General features: G+C 48.5%; 2 protein-coding genes across 11 annotated transcripts in view; one reads left to right on the plus strand and one right to left on the minus strand.

Annotated features, from left to right (window-relative positions):
• GLT1D1 (glycosyltransferase 1 domain containing 1) overlaps nucleotides 1-8,171 on the minus strand; it is a 149,615-nt gene extending 141,444 nt beyond the window's left edge. For 3 of the 5 annotated variants that reach the window (XM_060027862.1, XM_060027864.1, XM_060027863.1), the window contains exons 1-2: nucleotides 8,087-8,171; nucleotides 7,699-7,973 (exon numbers count right to left, since the gene is read on the minus strand). In XM_060027862.1, coding sequence (XP_059883845.1) covers nucleotides 7,699-7,826 — 128 coding nt within the window. In that variant the 5' untranslated portion in view covers nucleotides 7,827-7,973; nucleotides 8,087-8,171. Of the gene's footprint in view, nucleotides 1-7,698; nucleotides 7,974-8,086 lie in introns of those variants that run through there. The other 2 variants (XM_060027861.1, XM_060027865.1) reach the window with 2 other exon arrangements.
• Nucleotides 8,172-8,717: 546 nt separating this feature from the next.
• The window catches only part of SLC15A4 (solute carrier family 15 member 4), a 71,381-nt gene continuing 59,631 nt past the window's right edge, over nucleotides 8,718-20,467 (plus strand). For all 6 annotated transcript variants that reach the window (XM_060027871.1, XM_060027872.1, XM_060027869.1 and 3 more), the window contains exons 1-5: nucleotides 8,718-9,295; nucleotides 16,034-16,329; nucleotides 18,728-18,896; nucleotides 19,329-19,406; nucleotides 20,107-20,275. In XM_060027871.1, coding sequence (XP_059883854.1) covers nucleotides 8,771-9,295; nucleotides 16,034-16,329; nucleotides 18,728-18,896; nucleotides 19,329-19,406; nucleotides 20,107-20,275 — 1,237 coding nt within the window. In that variant the 5' untranslated portion in view covers nucleotides 8,718-8,770. The remainder of the gene's footprint in view (nucleotides 9,296-16,033; nucleotides 16,330-18,727; nucleotides 18,897-19,328; nucleotides 19,407-20,106; nucleotides 20,276-20,467) is intronic.

Below are 20,467 nucleotides of genomic sequence, written 5' to 3' on the forward strand. Positions count from 1 at the left end.
TAAACACTTTGGTTTCAAGTTTTTCCAGACTTCACAAATAATCATCGTAGTAGTGGTGCTCACCTGTGCTTGGCACTGTTCTAAGCACTCTGCCATACTCCTCAGTCCCCCCGCCCCCAGTCCTAGACGGTAGGCACTATGGTTCTCACCACTTTGCAGATGAGCAAACTGAGACACAGGAAGCAGGAGACCTCCCAAAGTAACACAGGCAATGCGACTTCTTTACTATGATTCTTTGGCTCTCTTTTGGACTCAGTTGTTGACTTTTATCCTGTTTTTTGTGTGTGATTGTTACAAAAAAATAGGAACACTCTACACTTTGTGGGGGGGGAGTAACTGCTCTTTTTGCAATTGTGATGGGCAAAATTCTAACTTGGCCCCCAAGATTTCCCACCTCCTGTTTTACACCTTCTTCCAGTTCAAACACCCATCCAGTTGGTGCTGTGAAGAGAATTTGCAGAAGTGATTCAATTCCCAAATCAGTTGCCCTCCGTATGCAGGGTGAGTCAAACCCAAGAGCTGTTTCTTTAAAGGGACTGGACATTTCCTGATGTTGGAAAGATGCAAAGTATGAGAGAGGATACGATGTCAGGGAGATTCTCTATTGCTGGCTTTGGGGATAAAGGGGGGCTGCGTGACAAGGAGTACTGGCAGGTACGAGGGGCTGAGAGCAGCCCCCAACTGCTAGCTAGCATGAGATGGGCCCCCCTAACCCCCCGACCTCAAGGAACTACACTTGGCCACAAGCACAGGAGCTGGAAAGAGCTCTAGGTGAGATCTCAGCCCCATCCACACCTCGCTGTCAGCTTTGTGAGACCCGGAGCTGAGAACCCAGTCAGGCATGCCCAGTCTCCCGACCTGCAGAGCTGCCAGATAATAGGTGCCTGTTGTTTGAGCTGCTAAGGCTGGGGTCATTTGTTACACAGCACAGAAAACTAATACAATGACATATCAGCAATACTTCTCAGAACCTACTTCTACAGTATCATGTGAGTAACTACATAACATTCCAGTGTATGCAAGCACTGTAATTTATTTAACCAATGTCTTCTTATTGTGTATCTTTGCTGTTTCTAATCTTTTTGCTATTTTAAGCAACACTGCAATGAACATTTTATATCTAAGTCTCTGCGCACATTCTTAAGTTCCCAGAAATGGAATTGCACTTTCAAAGTGTAGGCAAATGTGGTTTTCATACAAGTGACTAATTGTCCTCCAGAACAGTCGTACAATGTAACTCTGCATTGGTCATTTACACGCACACTCATCTACCAAAACACTGCGAACACTGGGTATTTCTCCATTCAAGTGACAAAGCATCCCTCTTTTTGCATTTTTAATCATCGGTGAAATTTGATTTTTTTTCCTGAAGGGCATTGTATTTTTTCTTTTCTCTCTCTGTGCAGGCATATGTATGTATTGCTTGTATTAGCTGGGGATTTTTCAATTGCAGATGACAGAAAGTCACTCTTGCTTAATCAAAATGAGAATTTATGGGCTCACAGTTGAAATGTCCAGGGTGGGGCGGGAAGCTACTTTAAGCCAGGGTCAGAACCAAGACCTAGAAAATGTCATTTTGAAACAAGGGCTTCCTCACTTCATTTCAACCTTCTTCTGGGTTGCTTAATTCTTGGGTTTCACAAGATGGTCCCCAGCAACTCCAGGCTTATATCTTTATAATTCCAAATCTAGCAGGAGGAGGAATGTTTCTTCCTGGTTACTCCAGAATAAGTCATGGGGTTAGCTCTGATTAAACCAATTTGGGTCGCATGTCCATCTTTGAACCAGCCGCTGTAGTGCAATAGATGGACTACTGCTGATTGGATGGGCTTAGGTCACACGACCATTCCTAGCCTAGGGGACCAGCCAGTCCCACCTGAACCAGAGGGAGCACTGATTTCCCTAGAATATCCAGGTTCTCTTACCAGAGGAGGAATAGATGCTGACTAGGCCCAAGGGATAGCTCTTCCCTGTATAATGCCTGGACATTCACTTTGCCAATTTTATTTACGGGATGCTTATCCAATACATTTCATAAGATTCCAAAGAACTCTATAAAACAGGACAGCAACTTTGTCATATGTATTTCAATTTTTTTTTTCAGTTTGTTTGCTGTTAACTGCAATGGTTCTTTTCTTTTTTACAGATAAGTTTTATACCTTTATGGAGTCAAATCAATTAACTTTTCCTTTATGGCTTTAGTGTTAGACTTAGAAAAGCATTCCCCTCCTGAGATTTTATATTTGCCCAGTTTTCTCTTAACGCTTTTATCTTTTCGATTTGTCCATGATAATATTTTATCCGTCTGGAATTTATGTCAGTACAATATGTGAAGCCAATTTTCCCCACATTTACTTTCTTCCAACAGAATTTATTGAATAATCCATTCTTTTCCCCATGGGTTTGGAAATGCCTTTAATTATCACATGATGAATTATTTTATGTATGTGCTTCAATTTTTATCCTTTGGATTCATCTCCACTGATCTTTCCTGTAAGGCCTAATTTTCAAAATAAATACACTTATAAGTACCAATTATCTATTTTATGATTGCAACATAAATTAAGATATTTATAAGGAATTTTTTTAAAGTGGTAGTTAAAAGAGAATGGTTAGGCGTGGTCCCACATCTGTTCACATCTTGTACTTCAAATAGGAAGAAACAGAAGTTCACTTTCTTTCACTTAACTCTCTCACTCCCTCTTATACCTCCCTTTTTTAATCTGTGAATGCCCGACTTCGGCAGATGTCTTGTAGGTCTTTAAAACCCAGGAGGGAAAAGAACCCAAGAAGCAGAGGTTGCTACTCCAAAGGTCAAATAAAGCGAGTGCTTCAAAAAAGTCAAATCAAAACCCATCTTCCTGGTCACATGCTCTCACGTCTTCTGTAAAAATAAAACACAGGTCATCCTGAAAGCTGAATTCATTCTCACAAAGGCAGGTTGGTATGGCTTTGCTTTGGGCTCCAGAAAACAAGACTTGACTCCATTCCATTGGTTGGCTCCGTTTTTAGTCCTTCTACTTTCTGCTTCTACCTAGATTATCCCCAGCCAGATAGAACTATCGCAATAGGGACTCCCTGCGATAAATAGAATTTCTGACAACTTTCCATACCTGAGGAGAGTCGAAAGACCGATGACATGGCCTGCGACCTTAGCTAATGACCTATGCCATGGCCTGATGCACACAGGTGAGCTGGGCTTAAGTCCCTCTGCAGGGAACTGGGACACAGAAAAGCAGAAGCACTGGCCGTGAGCGCCGACAATGAGCCATCACGACATGTGGGGAAGGTGTTCAGCCGTTTGTGGATCGAGCGAGTGATGTGTGGAGGTGGAGAAAATCCATGATGACTATCTGTAAACCAGCATTTTGAGGAAGCTGAAACTGTGAGTAGGCACATGCCACGGTCTGGTCGCAAGGGCTGAGCCATGCAGATGTGAAATGAGAAGCAGAAATATCATGAAAAAAGAGAAATTGGGCAGCCCCTGAAATGTCCTCAACCTTGGGTGCTTTCTGAATACCTCCCATCAGAGAGCATCTTCTCTGAGTTCTGCTCTGAGAAAGGCATAGGGGACAGGGTGACGGCGGAGAAGGAAGGGCCCTGGGTTTTGAGCAAACGGCGCATTTCCAATTCTAGTCCACATCACAAGCATACCTGCAGTAAGGTCCTCTTTCCCAGAGGGCCCTGGAGGCAAAGAGGCCCCCTGTAAAACTTGATAAGACGGTGCCACCTATCCCTGGACGCCTGCTGTGTGAGTTAAGTCTTTTATTTACTTGATTACTTTAGGTGCATGGGAGAGACTCACACAACTACTTTCAGGAACACGGGGTGTATCACAAGTATACCCAACAAAGTGGTGACACTCAACGTACATCAACTATCAGTTCTTTTAAGTATTCAATTCTTGGGGCTTAGTACACAGGCTGCAAGCTCACTGATCACAGGGGCCAGGCAGAAACTCTAAGAGGGCTTCCCTGGTGGCACCGTGGTTACGAATCCGCCTGCCGATGCAGGGGACACGGGTTCGAGCCCTGATCCGGGAAGATCCCACATGCTGCGGAGCAAGTAAGCCAATGAGCCACAACTACTGAGCCCACGAGCCGCAACTACTGAGCCTGCGCCCTAGAGCCCGCAAGCCACAACTACTGAGCCCACGAGCCGCAACTACTGAGCCTGCGCTCTAGAGCCCGCAAGCCACAACTACTGAGCCCACATGCCACAATTACTGAAGTCTGGTCTCTAGAGCCTGCGAGCGGTTTTCTGAGAGAAAACTCTAAGAGCGAATTGGGCTGTGTGTGTAGGGAGAAATATCAGGCTGCCCTCCCCTTGTATTTTTTATTTTCCCACTTTTTGATCGAATCACAATAGGTGGTTTGGGGCTACACGTAACAGAAAATCCAACACAGTGGCTTAAACAATGTCAAATTTACTATCTTTTGTTATGTGACATCTTTTTTTTTTTTTTTTTTGCGGTATGCGGGCCTCTCACCGTTGTGGCCTCTTGTGGCCTCTCCTGCTGCGGAGCAGAGGCTCCAGACGCGCAGGCTCAGCGGCCATGCGGGCCTCTCACCGTTGTGGCCTCTCCCGCTGCAGAGCACAGGCTCCAGACATGCAGGCTCAGCGGCCATGGCTCACGGGCCCAGCTGCTCCGCAGCATGTGGGATCTTCCCGGACCGGGGCACGAACCTGTGTCCTCTGCATCGCAGGTGGACTCTCAACCACTGCGCCACCAGGGAAGCCCTCTGATTCTTTACTGTGCTATCCACACAGCTGGCTTCATCCTACGCTGGTTTATCACATGATTGTGAAATAGCTCCCCCCCCACCCCCGGCAACTAGGGCTATGGGCGTCCTAATTCACGCCTGGTCTGGAAGGGTGTACCTCTCCTGCAGTCACTGGAGTCCTTTCCTTCAGGCTGGCTGGGCCCATCTATGTCACTTGTCTTCTCCTGGGCCCCAGGGAAAATTCACATCCAGAATGGCTAGAGTCCGGGTTTCTGAACACTGTGAAGATGTGTTAGAGACTTAGCACTGGTGTTGACTAGCCAGATCCAGATACAAGGATGAAGCTAGTTTCTTCTGAGCTCTATGGGTAGCTGGTGGGGAGCAGGGAGAAAAAGGGTGTGGATGTTGGTGACAAGGAGCCAATCGGGCCCACTGCACCTTAATATAGAGCAGGGCTGTCCAGCAGAAGTCTCTGTGGCGGTGGAGTGATCAGTACTGTGCTGTCCGATACGGCAGCCCCTGGTCACCTGGGTCCACTGAGCACTTGAAATGTGGCTGGTATGATTTGAGAAACAAAGTATTTCACTGTAGGAAATTTGAATGAATTTAAGTTGGGCAGTGGACAGTGCAGATATGGGGAATAATTTCTCTACTGGGAGAAAAATAAGACAACAGGGAGTTGGGAGGATCTGTGTAAGCCAGACAGTTGGTGCCCCGTCTAAAGGTAGGGGCAGGTACCTGGTGTCAGCAGATCATGGCTCTGGGGGAAGGCAGGCGTGTTTTCATTACCTGATGCTGCCTAACTAACCTCCCCAGAACTTAGCAGCTTAACATGACAATTATTTAATTTGTTCACCTGCATCTGTTAGTTCTGCGAGCTGGGTGGAGGCTCAGGTGGGCAGTTTGTCCCGTTGGTCTTGCTGGTGGTTACTTGTGTGTCTTCCTTCATCGGGAAGGTGGGCTGGGAGGCTGAGGCACCGGGACCCCTTCTCCATGTAGCTGCAGGATCTCCCCCAACACGTGGTCTCCCCAACAAGGTAGCTGGTTCAGGGCTCCCAAGGCACAAAAGAAATTCTTAAGGTTTACGCTCAGACCTGGCTCAGGGACGCTTCTGCCACAGTCTCTTCACCAGAGCAGGTCACAGTCTCAGCCCTTTGGCACTGTGACCTGCAAAGAATGCGTAAAGGCACAAATACCAGAGGCGTGGTTCATGCAGGGGCGGGAGGTGGTCACTAGTGTCACAGGCAGTCGCACGTCCCAGTGTTGCTAGGGCTCCCGTCTGTTTTTTCAAGAGCAGCAGGGCATCCAAATTTATATGTGAAACCCCCCCCTTTTTTTTTTTTTTGCGGTACGCGGGCCTCTCACTGTTGTGGCCTCTCCCATTGCGGAGCACGGGCTCCGGACGTGCAGGCTCAGCGGCCATGGCTCACGGGCCCAGCCGCTCTGCGGCATGTGGGATCCTCCTGGACCAGGGCACGAACCCGTGTCCCCTGCATCGGCAGGCGGACTCTCAACCACTGCGCCACCAGGGAAGCCCGAAACCTCCCAATTTTTAACTGTTGGCTCACTTTTTTTTTTTTTGGTAACAGCATTATTGAAATGTAATTCACATACCGTACAGTTCATCCATTTAAAGTGTACAATTCAGTGGTTTTTAGTATATTCACAGAGCTGTGCAACTATCGCCACGATCTCAGAACATTTCATTACTACAAAAAGAAACGCCACACCTTTTCGCGGTCACTCCCAATCTTCCCTTCCCCCCCAGCACTGGCAATCACACACCAGTCTGCATTCTGTCCCTACAGAGTTGCCTACTCCGGACACTTCATAGAAATGGAATCTTGAATTATATGGTCTTGGTTCGCTTCTTTTAAACATCACAACCAAATGAAAACATTTCTGCCCACTGGATTTGTTTTGCAGCCTCTGGGTATCCAGATTGGGGTGCATAGCAGACCTCCCGCGGACCAGCAACAAGTGCTCACGAGTCCTGGGTGCACATCCTAAGCTCTGTAACTGCCGCCTCCCACCTCCCAGCCCCCTTTCACCTGGCTTTATCCTTCTTAAACAAGACAACCCAACTGGGTTAGCTTGCCGTCATCCAAAATGGCCCATCTGTTTTAGGCAGAGCGTCACCACTAAGTCACCACAGGCTTCAAGCTGAATGGCTTTATTTTCATTCCACGTTTAACATTATTCTGCTCTTTGCCTGAGCGTATCATGCCGTCAGTCTTAAAACAGACACTCATAGTTTTTGACGTAGGTACCAGCTGGGGTGTAGAAGAAGCACTGGACTAGGAATTAGTTTTGAGCCTTTTAACTCAAGTCTGAATTCTAATGCCTATGAGATGTGTGATCCTAGACCGGAATCTTGAGGGGTTTGCTTTTTCCACTAGCGAAATTAGGATACTAATACATGCTGTAGAACATCACGAGAGTCTCAAAAAAAATTAGGTGAACGTAAGACGTTCTTCCGGCACCATTTACAATTCAACAAATATTCAGTCATTCATTTATTCAGTTAATTCCACACATATCTATCACTGGCGAGTGCTGTCCTAGATTCTACGAATATAGTAGCGGACAAAACAAACAAAATCTCATCCCTCCTAGCTTTGAAGACAGCTACTAAACAGCTTCACAAAATAAATAATTATAAACTATAATGGGTGTGGTGTAAGAAAAACGTACACTGTGCTCTAATGACATATAAAAGGGGGATCTGTTCTAATCTGGGAAGATCAGGAAAGTGACATTTGAGCTGACAGCTGAAGATGATTAGCACTAATGGAAAGGGTGGGACAAGTCCTATCTTGGCATCCGATTATTCTCTCATTAAATATGTATCTACCGCCCACTGTGTGCCAGCACCTTGCTAGGCAACAGTCAAGATGTCAGACATTTTGAAAAATAAAGTTAATGCATGCTACTTCAAGCCTTTTAGGAAGGACTACTTACCCAGATGACTTACCAGCAAGCCCACTTCCTAGGCAATTGCTCCATCCTGGTTTTAGCTGGAGTTAAGGGTGGAGGCAGAAGAAGAAATGGTCTCAGATGAACTGAATTATGACAGTCCTGGGTCCCCATTTCTGAAGCCATGCTGGAGGCCGTTTCTGGAGAACACTCTTCCGCTCCACTCCGGTGTAACGTCCCACACTGGTGTAGGCGCTGGAGGGCATGGTGAGGCACAAGAGACACAAGAGCCCTGCCACCATGGAGCTCATCATTGTGGGGACCATGTACAAGCTGGGGACAAAGGAATAAACAAAAAACGTGGCAGTTACCATGGGGGAAACTAAAACAGGGTAAGGGGATGGGCGTGGGATCCACTTTAGAAGGGCTGGTCAAGAAATGCTTACAAGGAGTCACCACTCCAGTTGAGGGCTGAAGGAAAACAGGAGGTCAGCCATGCGACAAGGAAACAAGGCTCTGAGCTTGTTGTCAGGTGGTGGTTCTCAGTGCAGGCGACTTTGCTCCACCGCGGGTCATTTGGGAACGTCTGGAGACAGATTTGATTGTCACAACTGGGGAGCGGGGTGGCACAGCCACAGTGCAGTAGAGGCCAGGGATGCCGTTACCCATCCTACAATGTACAGAACGCACGCCACAAAGAACTCTCTGCTCCCAATGTCAACAGAGCACAGAGAAACCTGGTCCCAGGGCAGGGAGGCAGGAGGCCGGGCGCGGGAGCAGGGGCCAGCCTGAGCAAACTAGCCTGGAGGGCAGGCAGAGGCTGAAGCCTCCGTAAAAAGTCTGGGTTCGGGACCTCGGAGGGCCTGCCTCTGATTTCACTTTTAAAAACCTCTCTGCGGTCACACTCCTGCCCTCCGGCACCACCGCTAGCAGAAGCAAGTCTCCCGCCCGGGCAGGCTTCCGGGGCGGAACCGGAAGTCCCGGCGGGCGACACGGCAGGCTCGCCCAATAGGGACGCTCGCGGGGCGGGCCGAGAAGGCTGGCGAGCCTAGTATCGCGAGAAGGGCGGCGGCGGCGGCAGAGCCGTGCTGAGCCCAGCGCAGTGGAGCGGCTGGTCAGCTGTGGGGCGCATGGCGGGCGCAGGCGACGAGCGGACGCCGCTGCTGGGCGCGCGGCGGGCGGCGTTCGAGGGCCGGCGCGCGGCGTGCGCGGCCGTGCTGCTGACGGAGCTGCTGGAGCGCGCCGCCTTCTACGGCGTCACGGCCAACCTGGTGCTGTTCCTCAACGGCACGGCGTTCGGCTGGGAGGGCGCGCAGGCCAGCCAGGCGCTGCTGCTCTTCATGGGCCTCACCTACCTGGTGTCGCCGTTCGGGGGCTGGCTCGCCGACGCGCGACTCGGCCGGGCGCGCGCCATCCTGCTCAGCCTGGCGCTCTACTTACTCGGCATGCTGGCCTTCCCGCTGCTGGCCGCGCCTGCCACTCGCACGGCGCTCTGCGGGGACCCCCGCCCCACGCGCCTCCGCAACTGCTCGGCGCAGCCGTGTGCCGACGCGCCTGACCGCTACTGCGCGCCCGCCGCGCTGTCAGCGCTCGCGCTCGTGGGCCTGGGCGTGGGCGCCGTCAAGGCCAACATCACGCCCTTCGGCGCCGACCAGGTGAGGGCCGCGCAGGTGCGGGGCGAGGGGGCGGGGTCGCCCGCGGACCAGGAAACCCAAGTACCGTGGGGGACCGCGCAGGGTGGGCGCTGGCGCGCGGGGGCTGCAGACCGAGGGGCCTCCTTCCTTTAGGAGGGGGCCTTTAGGAGTTGGGGGGGGCTTTAGGAGTTGAGACCTGGGGGAGAGCAGAGCGGTTTCTGGACTGGGCCTCTGCAAGTGCAAAGGCCCTGGGGCCAGAAGAGAGGGATGTTGCAGCTACCGTGGCCGTCGTGTTGCAGTACAGAACACATCAGTGTACCAAGTCTGTACGTACTGTACGCCTTAAACTTCTGGCAGGTTATGCGACAAGTATGTTTCAAACAAAAGAAGAAGTGGGAACAGGGGTGGCAGGCAGGTGCTTCGTGATGTGAAGCTTTGTAAAGAGTTTGAGGTCTGTTTTGAATACAGTAGGGAGCCTTTTTGGGGGTTTGAGCAGGGGTAATGTGATCTGATTTATGTTTCTAAAAAATTCAGTCTCTGTAGGGCGTGGGCCGGGCAGCTGTGGCCTGCCAGCCAAATCTGGTCTACTTCCTGTTTTTGGAGGGCCCACAAGCTAAGAATAAGACTGGTACTTAGTTTTTTGAACGGTAGGAAAAAAGTAAAAAGAATATTTTTGTGGCAAATGAAAATGATAGGAAACTCAAATTTCAGCTTCCACAAATAAAGCTTTATTGGAACACAGCCCTGCACCTTCCTGGTCACATATGCTGTGGCCGCTTTCACAGTACGGTAGCAGCATCAAGTAGTTGTGACAGACTGAACGTCACTTAAAACTTAAACTATTTACACCCTGCCCCTTCACAGAAACAGTTTGCGGATGTCGGGTATAGAGACTAGGTTGTATGGGAAGTGCTGACAGCAGACAGATCAGGTAGGAGTCTGTTTCACTGGCCAGGTGAGAGAGGAGAGGTTTGGACTAGGACGGGGGCAGTGGACACGGAGTGAAGTGGTCGATTCAGGATAAGTTATGGAGGTAGAGGGGCCGGGGTTGCTAGTGGATCTTATGCAAGCAACAGGGAAGATAACTCCTGGGTTTTTGCGCTGAGTAGCCATGTGATTGCGAACATTTACGGAGGGCTTACTGTGCATCAGGCCGCGTGCCGAGTACTTTGTCAGAGTTCATAGGACTCCTCTGCTGTTACTGTGCCCATTTTACAGATGAGGAAACTGGGGCTTGAGAGGTTAAATCATTTGCCCAGTGATACAGAGCTAGTACGTGACTGAGCCAGGGTGCAAGAGCCTGGCCTCTGCATCTGAACTTTAATCACCCCTGTGAAAGGCGACGCCTTATAATGATGTTGGAAATACTAGTTGCCTAATGTCCTGAATTCTTCACTTCCTTCTCTGCACCGTGGAATGTGGTTTCCATACGTGAACTCATTTGAATCTCATGTGAATCTCATACCCATGTTTTAAATGAGAAAATGGAGGTGCAAAAAGATTTATTTCTTTTGTTGTCCTATAGGTAGTGAGTGGTCAAGCCAGGGTTTAGGTGCAGGTCTGATTTCTTAATGTGTCCTTTAACTGAGATGGGCATTCTGTGACGGCTTTGGCCTTTGGGGTGCCGGCAGCTCACAGGCCAACCGCGAAGGCACAGGACTGGGATTACCCATCTTTAAAGACCAGGCCACAGGACTAAGGTGCGCCCTGAGTGTTTAGGTTGTGCCCCGTACTGTACCGAGCGCTCTTCCTATGCGATCTTATCTAACACCTTGCAAAAATTTATATCCCGAATTGTCCCTGTTTTACAGTAAACGGAGGCTTGGGCGGTTTGACCTACCCAGGTCCACAGCACGTGAGTGGAGGAGCTGGGTTTAAACCCGGAAAGTCTGACTTAAAAATTCCTGCTCTCCAGTAGATAATAGACGAGGGATTAATATTCCTGAAAAGAATGAGTGGTTCTGTAGAGGTTCTCTAGAAGGCACGACAGAATTTGCGCTCTTTTGATGTGTAATTAGATGTGGACCTTAAAAAGAAACGTGCTCTTCTTCAAGAGAACTGACCTCATCTTCTCTAACGTGACACTGCCGTGGACAGAGGAGAGCCGCTCTATATTTAAGGATATCAGAGAGACTTGACAGCCAAACATAACGTGTCCTTCATGATTGGAGCCCAGCTTTTCTAAAAGCCATTTATCGGGACGATTGTGATAACTTGATTATAGACCACATATTAGATAAAGTTGCATCGGTGTTAATTTTCTTAGGTGTGATAATGGTTTGTGTTATGTAGAAGAGTGGCCTTATTTTTAGGAGATTCATGATGAAATCTTTAGGGTGAAATAATGATGCTGTAACTTATTTTTAAATGGTTCAGCCCAAAGAGTACTTCATATCTATACAGAAAAAGAACTGAGGCTGTAAATGAAGGCTACAGAAGTGTATGCTTTACTATTCTTTCAACTTTTCTGTATGTTTAAAATTTTTTTTACTAAAAAGTTAAGGGGATGTCCATCAACTGATGGGTGGATAAAGCACGTGTGCTCTCTCCGTACAGTGGAATATCCTTCAGCAGTAAAAACGGGTGAAGTACTTTCTTCAACGTGGATGCACCTTGAAAACATCATGCCCCTGAAAGATGCCAGGCACAAAACACGGCATGTTATGTGATTCCCTTTACATGAGATGTCCAGAATAGACAGGTCCACAAAGACGAGGAGGTTAGTGGTTGCCAGGAGTCAGGAGAGGGGAAAGGGAAGCTACTGTAAGAGGAAGTTTCTTTTTGGTGTGACAAGAAATGTGGAATTGGATAGAGGTGATGGTTGCACATCTGTGAATAGACCGAAAACCACTGAGTGGTACATTTCAACAGGGTGAATTTTTTATTATGAGAATTGTATCTCAGTGAAAAAAACATGTAAAAGGAAAATACTAGTACCCTTCAGCCAAGGTGCTTGCTCTGTGCCGGGTGCTTGCTGGTCTTCGAAGAGGATTTGAGAAGCGTCCCCCAGAGGTGCCGCACGGCTTGCGGGATTATACATTTATATATTCTTTTTCAGATTCTCTTTCTTTATAGGTTATACAGGATATTGAATATAGTTCCCTGTGCTACACAGTAGGACCTTGTTGGTTATTTTATATATAGTAGTGTGTTACCTATTAATCCCAAGTTCCCAATTTATCCCTCCCGCAGCTCTCCCCGTTGGTAACCATAAGATTGTTTTCTATGTCTGTGAGTCTGTTTTGGAAATAAGTTCATTTGTGTCATATTTTAGATTCCACATACAAGTGATATCATATGGTATTTGTCTTTCTCTGTCTGACTTACTTCGCTTTGTATGATCATCTCTAGGTCCATCCATGTTGCTGCAAATGGCACTACTTCATTCTTTTTTATGGCTGAGTAATACTTTGAAGGTACCTTTATGCTTCTCTATCACTGACGCCTTTGTCTGCGATACAGGGCCTCTAGGAGGCCCTCTGAGTGAGAGATGAATGGGGTCATGCTGTGCAGCCCTGAGAAGGAGGCCTTAGCTGACTTCTGAAGGAAGATGCACACCAGAGTCCGGGGGGTGATGCTGATGTAAATCATGTCAGCCCCGTCTTTTCCCCCGAGGGATTAACCTTCCTCAAAGGTCACAGTCATTCTAAATGGATGGCTCCTGTAGTTGAACGAGTGAACTGAAAGAACTCTTTTTTACAGACAAAGAGAGCAAAGATAACATTTTTTCTAGAGGGGAAAAAAAGAGTTGCGCTGTTATGTGTTTAAAGGAATTTTTCCAAATCAGCCAACTGTCTGACTCACTCCCCAGGATCCTGTTCCTTTAGCTGCACTTCTCTGAGTTGACCGCAGCAGTGTCTTTTGACCGGTCATATGATGGTCCCGTTTACCCTTGGTCGGGTAGGGCTGGAGGCAGGTGTACAGATGGTGACGTAATGTGACCCACATGAAGTGCGGGTGTCAGTCCAGGGCATGGAGGCATGTGACTTGCGGTTTATAGGAGCCAGGAGGCTCCTGTAAGAAAATTACTGCTATGTGGTTATTTAGGGTCTGGTGATAGGCTTAGGTTCCTGAAGTAATTTTAGTGAATTACACTTGGAAGTTCAAATAAGTCGACTGCCAAGTTTACCAGGATGTGTGCTGTGCCACTGTAGATACTGGGAAGGGCCGATATATAGTTCAGTTAAAACGTATATTGTCTGCTTTTTTTTTTTTTAATTTTTTTAAAATTTATTTATTTTTGGCTGCGTTGGGTCTTCGTTGCTGCGCACGGGCTTTCTCTAGCTGCGGCAAGCGGGGGCTACTCTTCGTTGCGGTGCGCGGTCCTCTCACTGCGGTGGCCTCTCCCGCTGTGGAACACGGGCTCCAGGCTCACGGGCTTCAGTAGTTGTGACCTGCGGGCTCAGTAGTTGTGGCTCGCAGGCTCTAGAGCACGGGCTTAGTAGTTGTGGCACGTGGGCTCAGTAGTTGTGGCTCGCGGGCTCTAGAGCACAGGCTCAGTAGTTGTGGCTCGCAGGCTCTAGGCACACGGGCATCATTAGTTGTGGCTCGCAGGCTCTAGAGCACGGGCTCAGTAGTTGTGGCTCACAGGCTCTAGAGCATGGGCTCAGTAGTTGTGGCTCGCAGGCTCTAGAGCACGGGCTCAGTAGTTGTGGCTTGCAGGCTCTAGAGCACGGACTTAGTAGTTGTGGCACGTGGGCTCAGTAGTTGTGGCTCGCGGACTCTAGAGCACGGGCTCAGTAGTTGTGGCTCATGGGCTCTAGAGCACAGGCTCAGTAATTGTGGCACACAGGCTTAGTTGCTCCGTGGCATGTGGGATCTTCCCGGACCAGGGCTTGAACCCGTGTCCCCTGCATCGGTAGGCAAATTCTCAACCACTGCACCACCAGGGAAGCCCCTGCATTAACTTTAGATATTATGTTTACTGGCCCCCTTTTAAGCTTGCTCCCCATCCTAATTACTTGTTTTTATATCTTTAGTTAAATTTTCTCTGTAACCGTGTCTGCTTACGGTTTTTTCTTCCCTCTGGTCTGTTTCCAGGATAGCATGAATATTTGAGTCCATTTTTGTGACATTTAAACGCACTGTGGGGACTTCCCTGGCGCTCCAGTGGTTAGGACTCCGCACTTCCACTGCCCAGGGGCCCGGGTTCGATCCCTCGTCGGGGTAGTAAGATCCTGTAAGCGGCATGACGCAGCCAAAAATGATTAAAAAAAAATAAACGCGTTGTGTTCTCACGGAGCGCTGTCTTAGAACTGTAAGGCATCCCCCGTACAGATCATTTATTCAGTGATCATGCCAGCGTTTGGTCCAGGACCTCTGCTCCCTTCCGACGTGCGGGGGCCAAGTTTAAGCTCCTCCTCCTGCTGCGGCTTATTTAAAACTCAGATTTTCAGTTTGAGACGGGGGTTACCAGATAATTACTTCAGGCATATTATTTGTTATCACGATATCCATGTTTAATCATTTTGGATTAAATTTTTTTTGGAGGAACAAACGATTTTGACTATATATTTACACCTGTACTTTGATCTTAAAAAGTAGAGGTTAAAAGTGTCATATTGCATAATATGACTGCTAAAAAGGTAGTTTCTGTGCATCACAACTGGTTGTTTAGGCCCCCATTGAAAACCTCCTCTCTTACTTAGGAAAGGAGATTGCTCTGTGGATCAGAATTCAGATCTGTTACTGGACCAGGAATTGTCCAGCCTTTTCACAACCTGTAACTTAAGGACGAGACAACAGAAGTTCCCAACACAGCAACACCTGACAGTCTTTGTACATGGTCCATTGTCAGCCTTTAGCTAATAAAGTTTGTTTAAACCTTTTATGAGGTGGAACTGGCTAGGAATGACTCTGGCTGGTGCAGAGCACATTCTCGTGGTGTCCACGCAGATGTGAGAAGCCATCCTCGGAGGGACGTCACGGGGTGCCCACCCCACACGGACTGTCCCTGCCAGGACGGGCTCCGGCTGGGCAGGTCTTGTGGAGAGTGCACGCCTAGAACTCGCTTGTGCTCCCTGGTGCTTGTGTTTGTCTGCGTTGAGGAAATCAGTGATTTTTGCACCTTCCAGGGATCTCTGTCCTTATCAGAACTTCTCCTGATTCCATTGAGAGGCTTCCTGGTCTAAAAACAGCATGCGGTTTTAGTTTGTCTGTAATTTTCCCCTTGTTCCAGATTTATCAAGGTGTGGAGCTATATGGCTGTGAGTAGAAGTCCTCTGGAAAGTTGTTTAAAATGCAGATTCCTGGGCCCCAACCCCAGAGATGGTGAGTGGGTAGTCCTGGAACGTGGGTCCTGTGAATCTGTATTTTTAAGGAGCATGCCAGGCGTTTCCAAAGCAGGTGGTCCACGGGAGGTACTTGGAGAAATTCTCTAGGCTTTGTTGGATCTAAGTATAGTTAAGAGAAACACTGCCCAGAATCTGCAGTAATTAAAAGCATAAAAGATACATTTTCTTGGTCAGGTTGTATCTGTAAACACCATTTTGATTGATTGGCTACATTTCTGGATTTTTTGGCTGTGTCTTGTGGGATCTTAGTTCCCCGACCAGGGATGGAACCTGGGCCCGGCCAGCGACAGTGCAGAGTTCTAACCACTGTACCGCCAGGGAATTCCCATGTGCTGCCTCTCTTAAAGGCTGTGGTGACAACAGTAACTGATATAAAGATATAGTAATATATGAAAACATCGTATATGTTTTTCATCCTGGAGGATGATCACACGTTTTTAAGTCTCTTTCCTCCCGGTTATTTTAGGTTAAAGATCGCGGTCCAGAAGCCACGAGAAGATTTTTTAATTGGTTTTATTGGAGCATTAATCTGGGAGCAATCGTTTCTCTGGGGGGCATTGCCTACATTCAGCAGAACGTGAGCTTTGTCACCGGCTACACCATCCCCGCTGTCTGCATCGGAGTGGCTTTCGTGGCCTTCCTCTGCGGCCAGACCTTCTTCATCACCAAGCCGCCCGATGGCAGCGCCTTCACTGACATGTTCAGGATCCTGGTGTATTCGTGCTGCCCCCAGAAGCAAATCAGGGAACGCAGTCCTAGTGGGTGAGCACTTTATTCTCATCACAGGCTCAGTTTTCCACGTGACTTACCAACCGTCATAAATAAAGTGCTGGCTTATGTCTGTCCTGTGCTCACCGTGGAGGGGGACACGGGGCTGAGGTTGCAATGTCTCACGCCAGCTGCAGGAGGCGGGTGTGAGGTACTTTGTCTCCATCTTAAAGACAGACCGGCGGCCTCCCTCCTGGGCTCGCGATTTTCATTTCTGACCTGCACGTTGGACTTCCTCCCGCTGCTGGTGTAAGATGGGGGCTCCCGACTACGCAGTCGTGTAAAGGTGATAAAAGACAGAACCTTGCCAAGGGCATCGAAGAGACAGTGTACCACTTGATGCATTCCTTTGAATGAGAAACCAAGCAGTCGCTTACTTGGTCGCTGCCTGTCTGTGCTCCTTAAGCAGGAAGCTGCTGTGCGGGTCCCCGTGGCCCGTCCCCCAGGGGTCACTGCAGCCGCTCTTTGAGAAGGGCAGGAGAGCAGAACTGAGATGCAGGTAGGGTAACTCCGTCATCCCCTTTGCCGGGGACTTCCCGGTTTCAGCACCGTATGCCCACGACCTGAGGTCTTAAAGCCCAGAGTCCCGGGGCCCGGGGAGTCCTGGGCAAACTGTGGCGGAATGTCAGTCACCCTAGATGCAGATTAATGAAGAAAAGTCCAGAACTTAGCTCAAAAAGAGACTTCAGAATTTTTTTGTTGTTACTTTTTGATGTAACAACAACCTGTAGTAAAATACGTCCCTTTTGCCTATACAGTTCTGGGAAGTGTGACAGATGCCATCATGTAACCAGAGTGCATTCAGGATACAGAGTATGTCCATCCCCCCAGAAAAGTCCCCAGGACCCTTTGGAGTTGAGCCTCTCGGAATATTTTGATCGAGGCCGGTGTTGAGATGGGCGCTCAGTCCCTGAGCCGGAGGTTGACGTCCTGCAGGAACCTTCTGCAGGCCGACCCCGCGTCTGTCTGCCCCCTCATGGCTTGTCTGCGTGTGTCTAATTTATGTCCTTGGAGCCATAACAGCTGTCTGATGTTCCTGTACCAGAGCAGCTCTATGGCCCTGCCCCTTTGCTCCTGGCTAAACGTCTCTAGCTGCTTCAGCTGTCCCCGTGCGGAATTCCGGCACAGCTAACCACCCCAGTGCCCTGGAATTCTAGTGGGTCAGTGTGGCATTCAGACTCATAATTCAGAACTGCAGCTGGTGGGACCACACTAAAGAATTTTTAACAGTTGAAGCCTCATTGCCTCAGCAGCAAGCAGTAGTGCTTTACCGGGGCCTCATTTTAATTAGGCAGAAGCAGGGTTTCAGATCCTAGATGTTTAGGCTACAGATTGAATGCCATTAGCAAAATATACTGTTAAATTTTCGGTGTGTCTGTGTGGGTGGTACCTGGTAGACAGTTCTGTGGGAGAACACCACTGCTTTGTGGACACTTGGGTTTTAATGCACACGTGGCATGGCGAAGTCAGTTTGGACTTAGGAATCTGTTTTCCCTTTAGATTGGTTTTTGAAGTCTTCCTTGGCACAATTAGAAAAGGACCAGCTTGCAGAAAAGTTGATGGTCTAGAGAATTCTCCAGCTGTGCTCTCCTTACGCACAGGTTAGGGCTGTATGACCTTGGGCAGGTTTATGACCTTGTAAAGCCTTCTTTACAAGGGTGGGAAAGGACCCCTCTCATAGGATCAGTGTGAGGCCTCAGTGAGCTAATAAGAGCCCGGGTAACGGTAACTAACTGATGAGGATGCTTTTGTGGAAGGTCACATCGTCAGGTTATCATCATCACCAGAAGCATCGCCCCTCCCCCTCTCGGCTCTTCCTTCACTGAAGAGCTGGTGGCTTCCCTGAGAGCCTCCCTCCCAGTCCCACTGGTGTCATAGTAAAGCAGCTCAGGTTTGTAACAGTCGGTGTGGTCGTCAAGGCTTGACGTTTGATAAATGACCTAATATAAAATCCAAACAGTCCAGCACAGTAATTTTTCCAGATGCTCACCCAGTCACGCAGCCGACGTAGTTGTCATCAGCTTCGGATGAAACTGCGGACCTTCCTCAGCACAGTGGGGCTGGTGGCCAGGGTGGCAACGCTGGGGGTGAGGTCAGCCACCTTTCAGACGGTGAGGGGCGATCCTGTCATATCTCCTAGTCTCAAGAAAAGGACGGTGGCTGCAGTCTCACTCTGGCTAGGAAGTCCTTCTGCCAGCTGTGTCCATGTGTCCCAGTGTTGAGGAATAATCTAGGTAGCTGTACTGGGTGGGGACCATTAGTGGGTAGCAGAATGGAGTTGGAGCAAATTCAGCACAGCAAGCTGGTTTCCTACCTCCAAACTTAATTTGTTACCAAATAATTGATTTCTGGGGGTGGAAGAAAACTAATTCCTTCATTTTATTTCCCAAAGTGAAGGCATTGGAGTCTTTCAGCAATCTTCTAAACACAGTCTGTTTGATTCATGTAAGATGTCTCATGGAGGGCCATTCCCGGAAGATAAAGTGGAAGATGTGAAAGCCCTTGTCAAGATTGTCCCCGTTTTCTTGGCTTTGATACCTTACTGGACAGTGTATTTTCAAGTGAGTGGTGACATTCAGGTTTCATTTCCTCTGTCTCCCCGTGAATGCCCCCCGGCACTCGTTCTGGCCGTCACTGAAGTGCGCGGGGTTCCTGGCTTTCTTTGTCACGAGTCTTCAGGATCTCGGAATCTTGTTTTTAGTTACGGACTCCTTTTTGCTGATTGAAATGTTTTGAAAACCTTAAAACGAAGCTAAGAATGGGGATGCTTCTGTTTTTCCAGACCCCACCTTTTAATATGGTTTCTCATTGGGATAATGGTTACTTCTTTTTCAAAGTTCATCTCCAGACAACTTTTATGGTGACCAAGTAATTGACCCGTGTTTTCAAACCTGAGTGTTGCAAGTCTCAGCACGGTGTAGTCTGGGGGAGGGCGCACGCTGCGAGTGAGTGACAGCCGTGCTCATGTAATGACAGCTGCTTTCTACACCCAGATGCAGACGACGTATGTTTTACAAAGTCTTCATTTGAAGATTCCAGAAATTTCCAGTATTACAACCAATCCTCATACGGTGAGAACAGTTGAAATGATCTGAAAATTGTCTTTGGGGGTTTACGTGACAAATGGATTCCTTCTACCAATGGTAGATACTTTGTAATGACAGCAGTTAGCTTGAACTAAAAGCATTCCTTGAATGTTGAAATGGAATTTGAATGGAATGTTGAAATGGAATGTTTGCTTATTTCTGAGACTGTTTCCCATTGGTTATGTCCTTTGCTAGATTAAGTTGACTCCTGACGTTAATATTTCACCTGACTCTTCTTTCCCCCGAGAAAGCACAGAAAAACAAACGCAAATCCCTTTAGAAGTGGAAACCTTTTCTCAGTACCAGTGTCTTGAGACAGACTATTTTCCTAGGAGGTTATACTTTGTACAAATGAACTTCTTTTTTTTTTTTTTTTTTTTTTCGTTACGCGGGCCTCTCACTGTTGTGGCCTCTCCCGTTGCGGAGCACAGGCTCCTGATGCACAGGCTCAGCGGCCATGGCTCACGGGCCGAGCCGCTCCGCGGCATGTGGGATCTTCCCGGACCGGGGCACGAACCCGTGTCCCTTGCATCGGCAGGCGGACTCTCAACCACTGCGCCACCAGGGAAGCCCTGATGAACTATTCTTGAAATAAGCTTTTCCCATTTAGATGTTAGTTGTCAGACGCGTGACTGCTGACACTGCAGAAAAATAAGCAGGTGTCTTCTGTGTTTCCCGCTTCCAGTTTCCGGCAGCCTGGCTAACCATGTTCGATGCTGTGCTCATCCTTCTGTTAATTCCCTTGAAAGATAAACTGGTGGATCCCATCTTGAGAAGAAACGGGCTGCTCCCATCGTCCTTGAAAAGGATCGCGGTGGGCATGTTCTTTGTGATGTGCTCGGCCTTCGCAGCAGGTGAGAAGCCGTTTCCGGTTCCGGTTGTGGGTGATGCGGAATGTGGCCACACGCCGCGTGGCACTCAGGAAGTGTGTGTACTTCAAAAGAGGACATATATGGGTTATTCTAACCCTGACTGGTGTTCGTTTTCTAGTTTTTCATTTATGAAGCTTAAGGTTTTTTCCTAAGGATTTGTCTGGGTTTTGTTTT

Source organism: Delphinus delphis, chromosome 13 (genome assembly GCF_949987515.2).
Source record: "Delphinus delphis chromosome 13, mDelDel1.2, whole genome shotgun sequence".
NCBI classification, from domain to species: domain Eukaryota; kingdom Metazoa; phylum Chordata; class Mammalia; order Artiodactyla; family Delphinidae; genus Delphinus; species Delphinus delphis.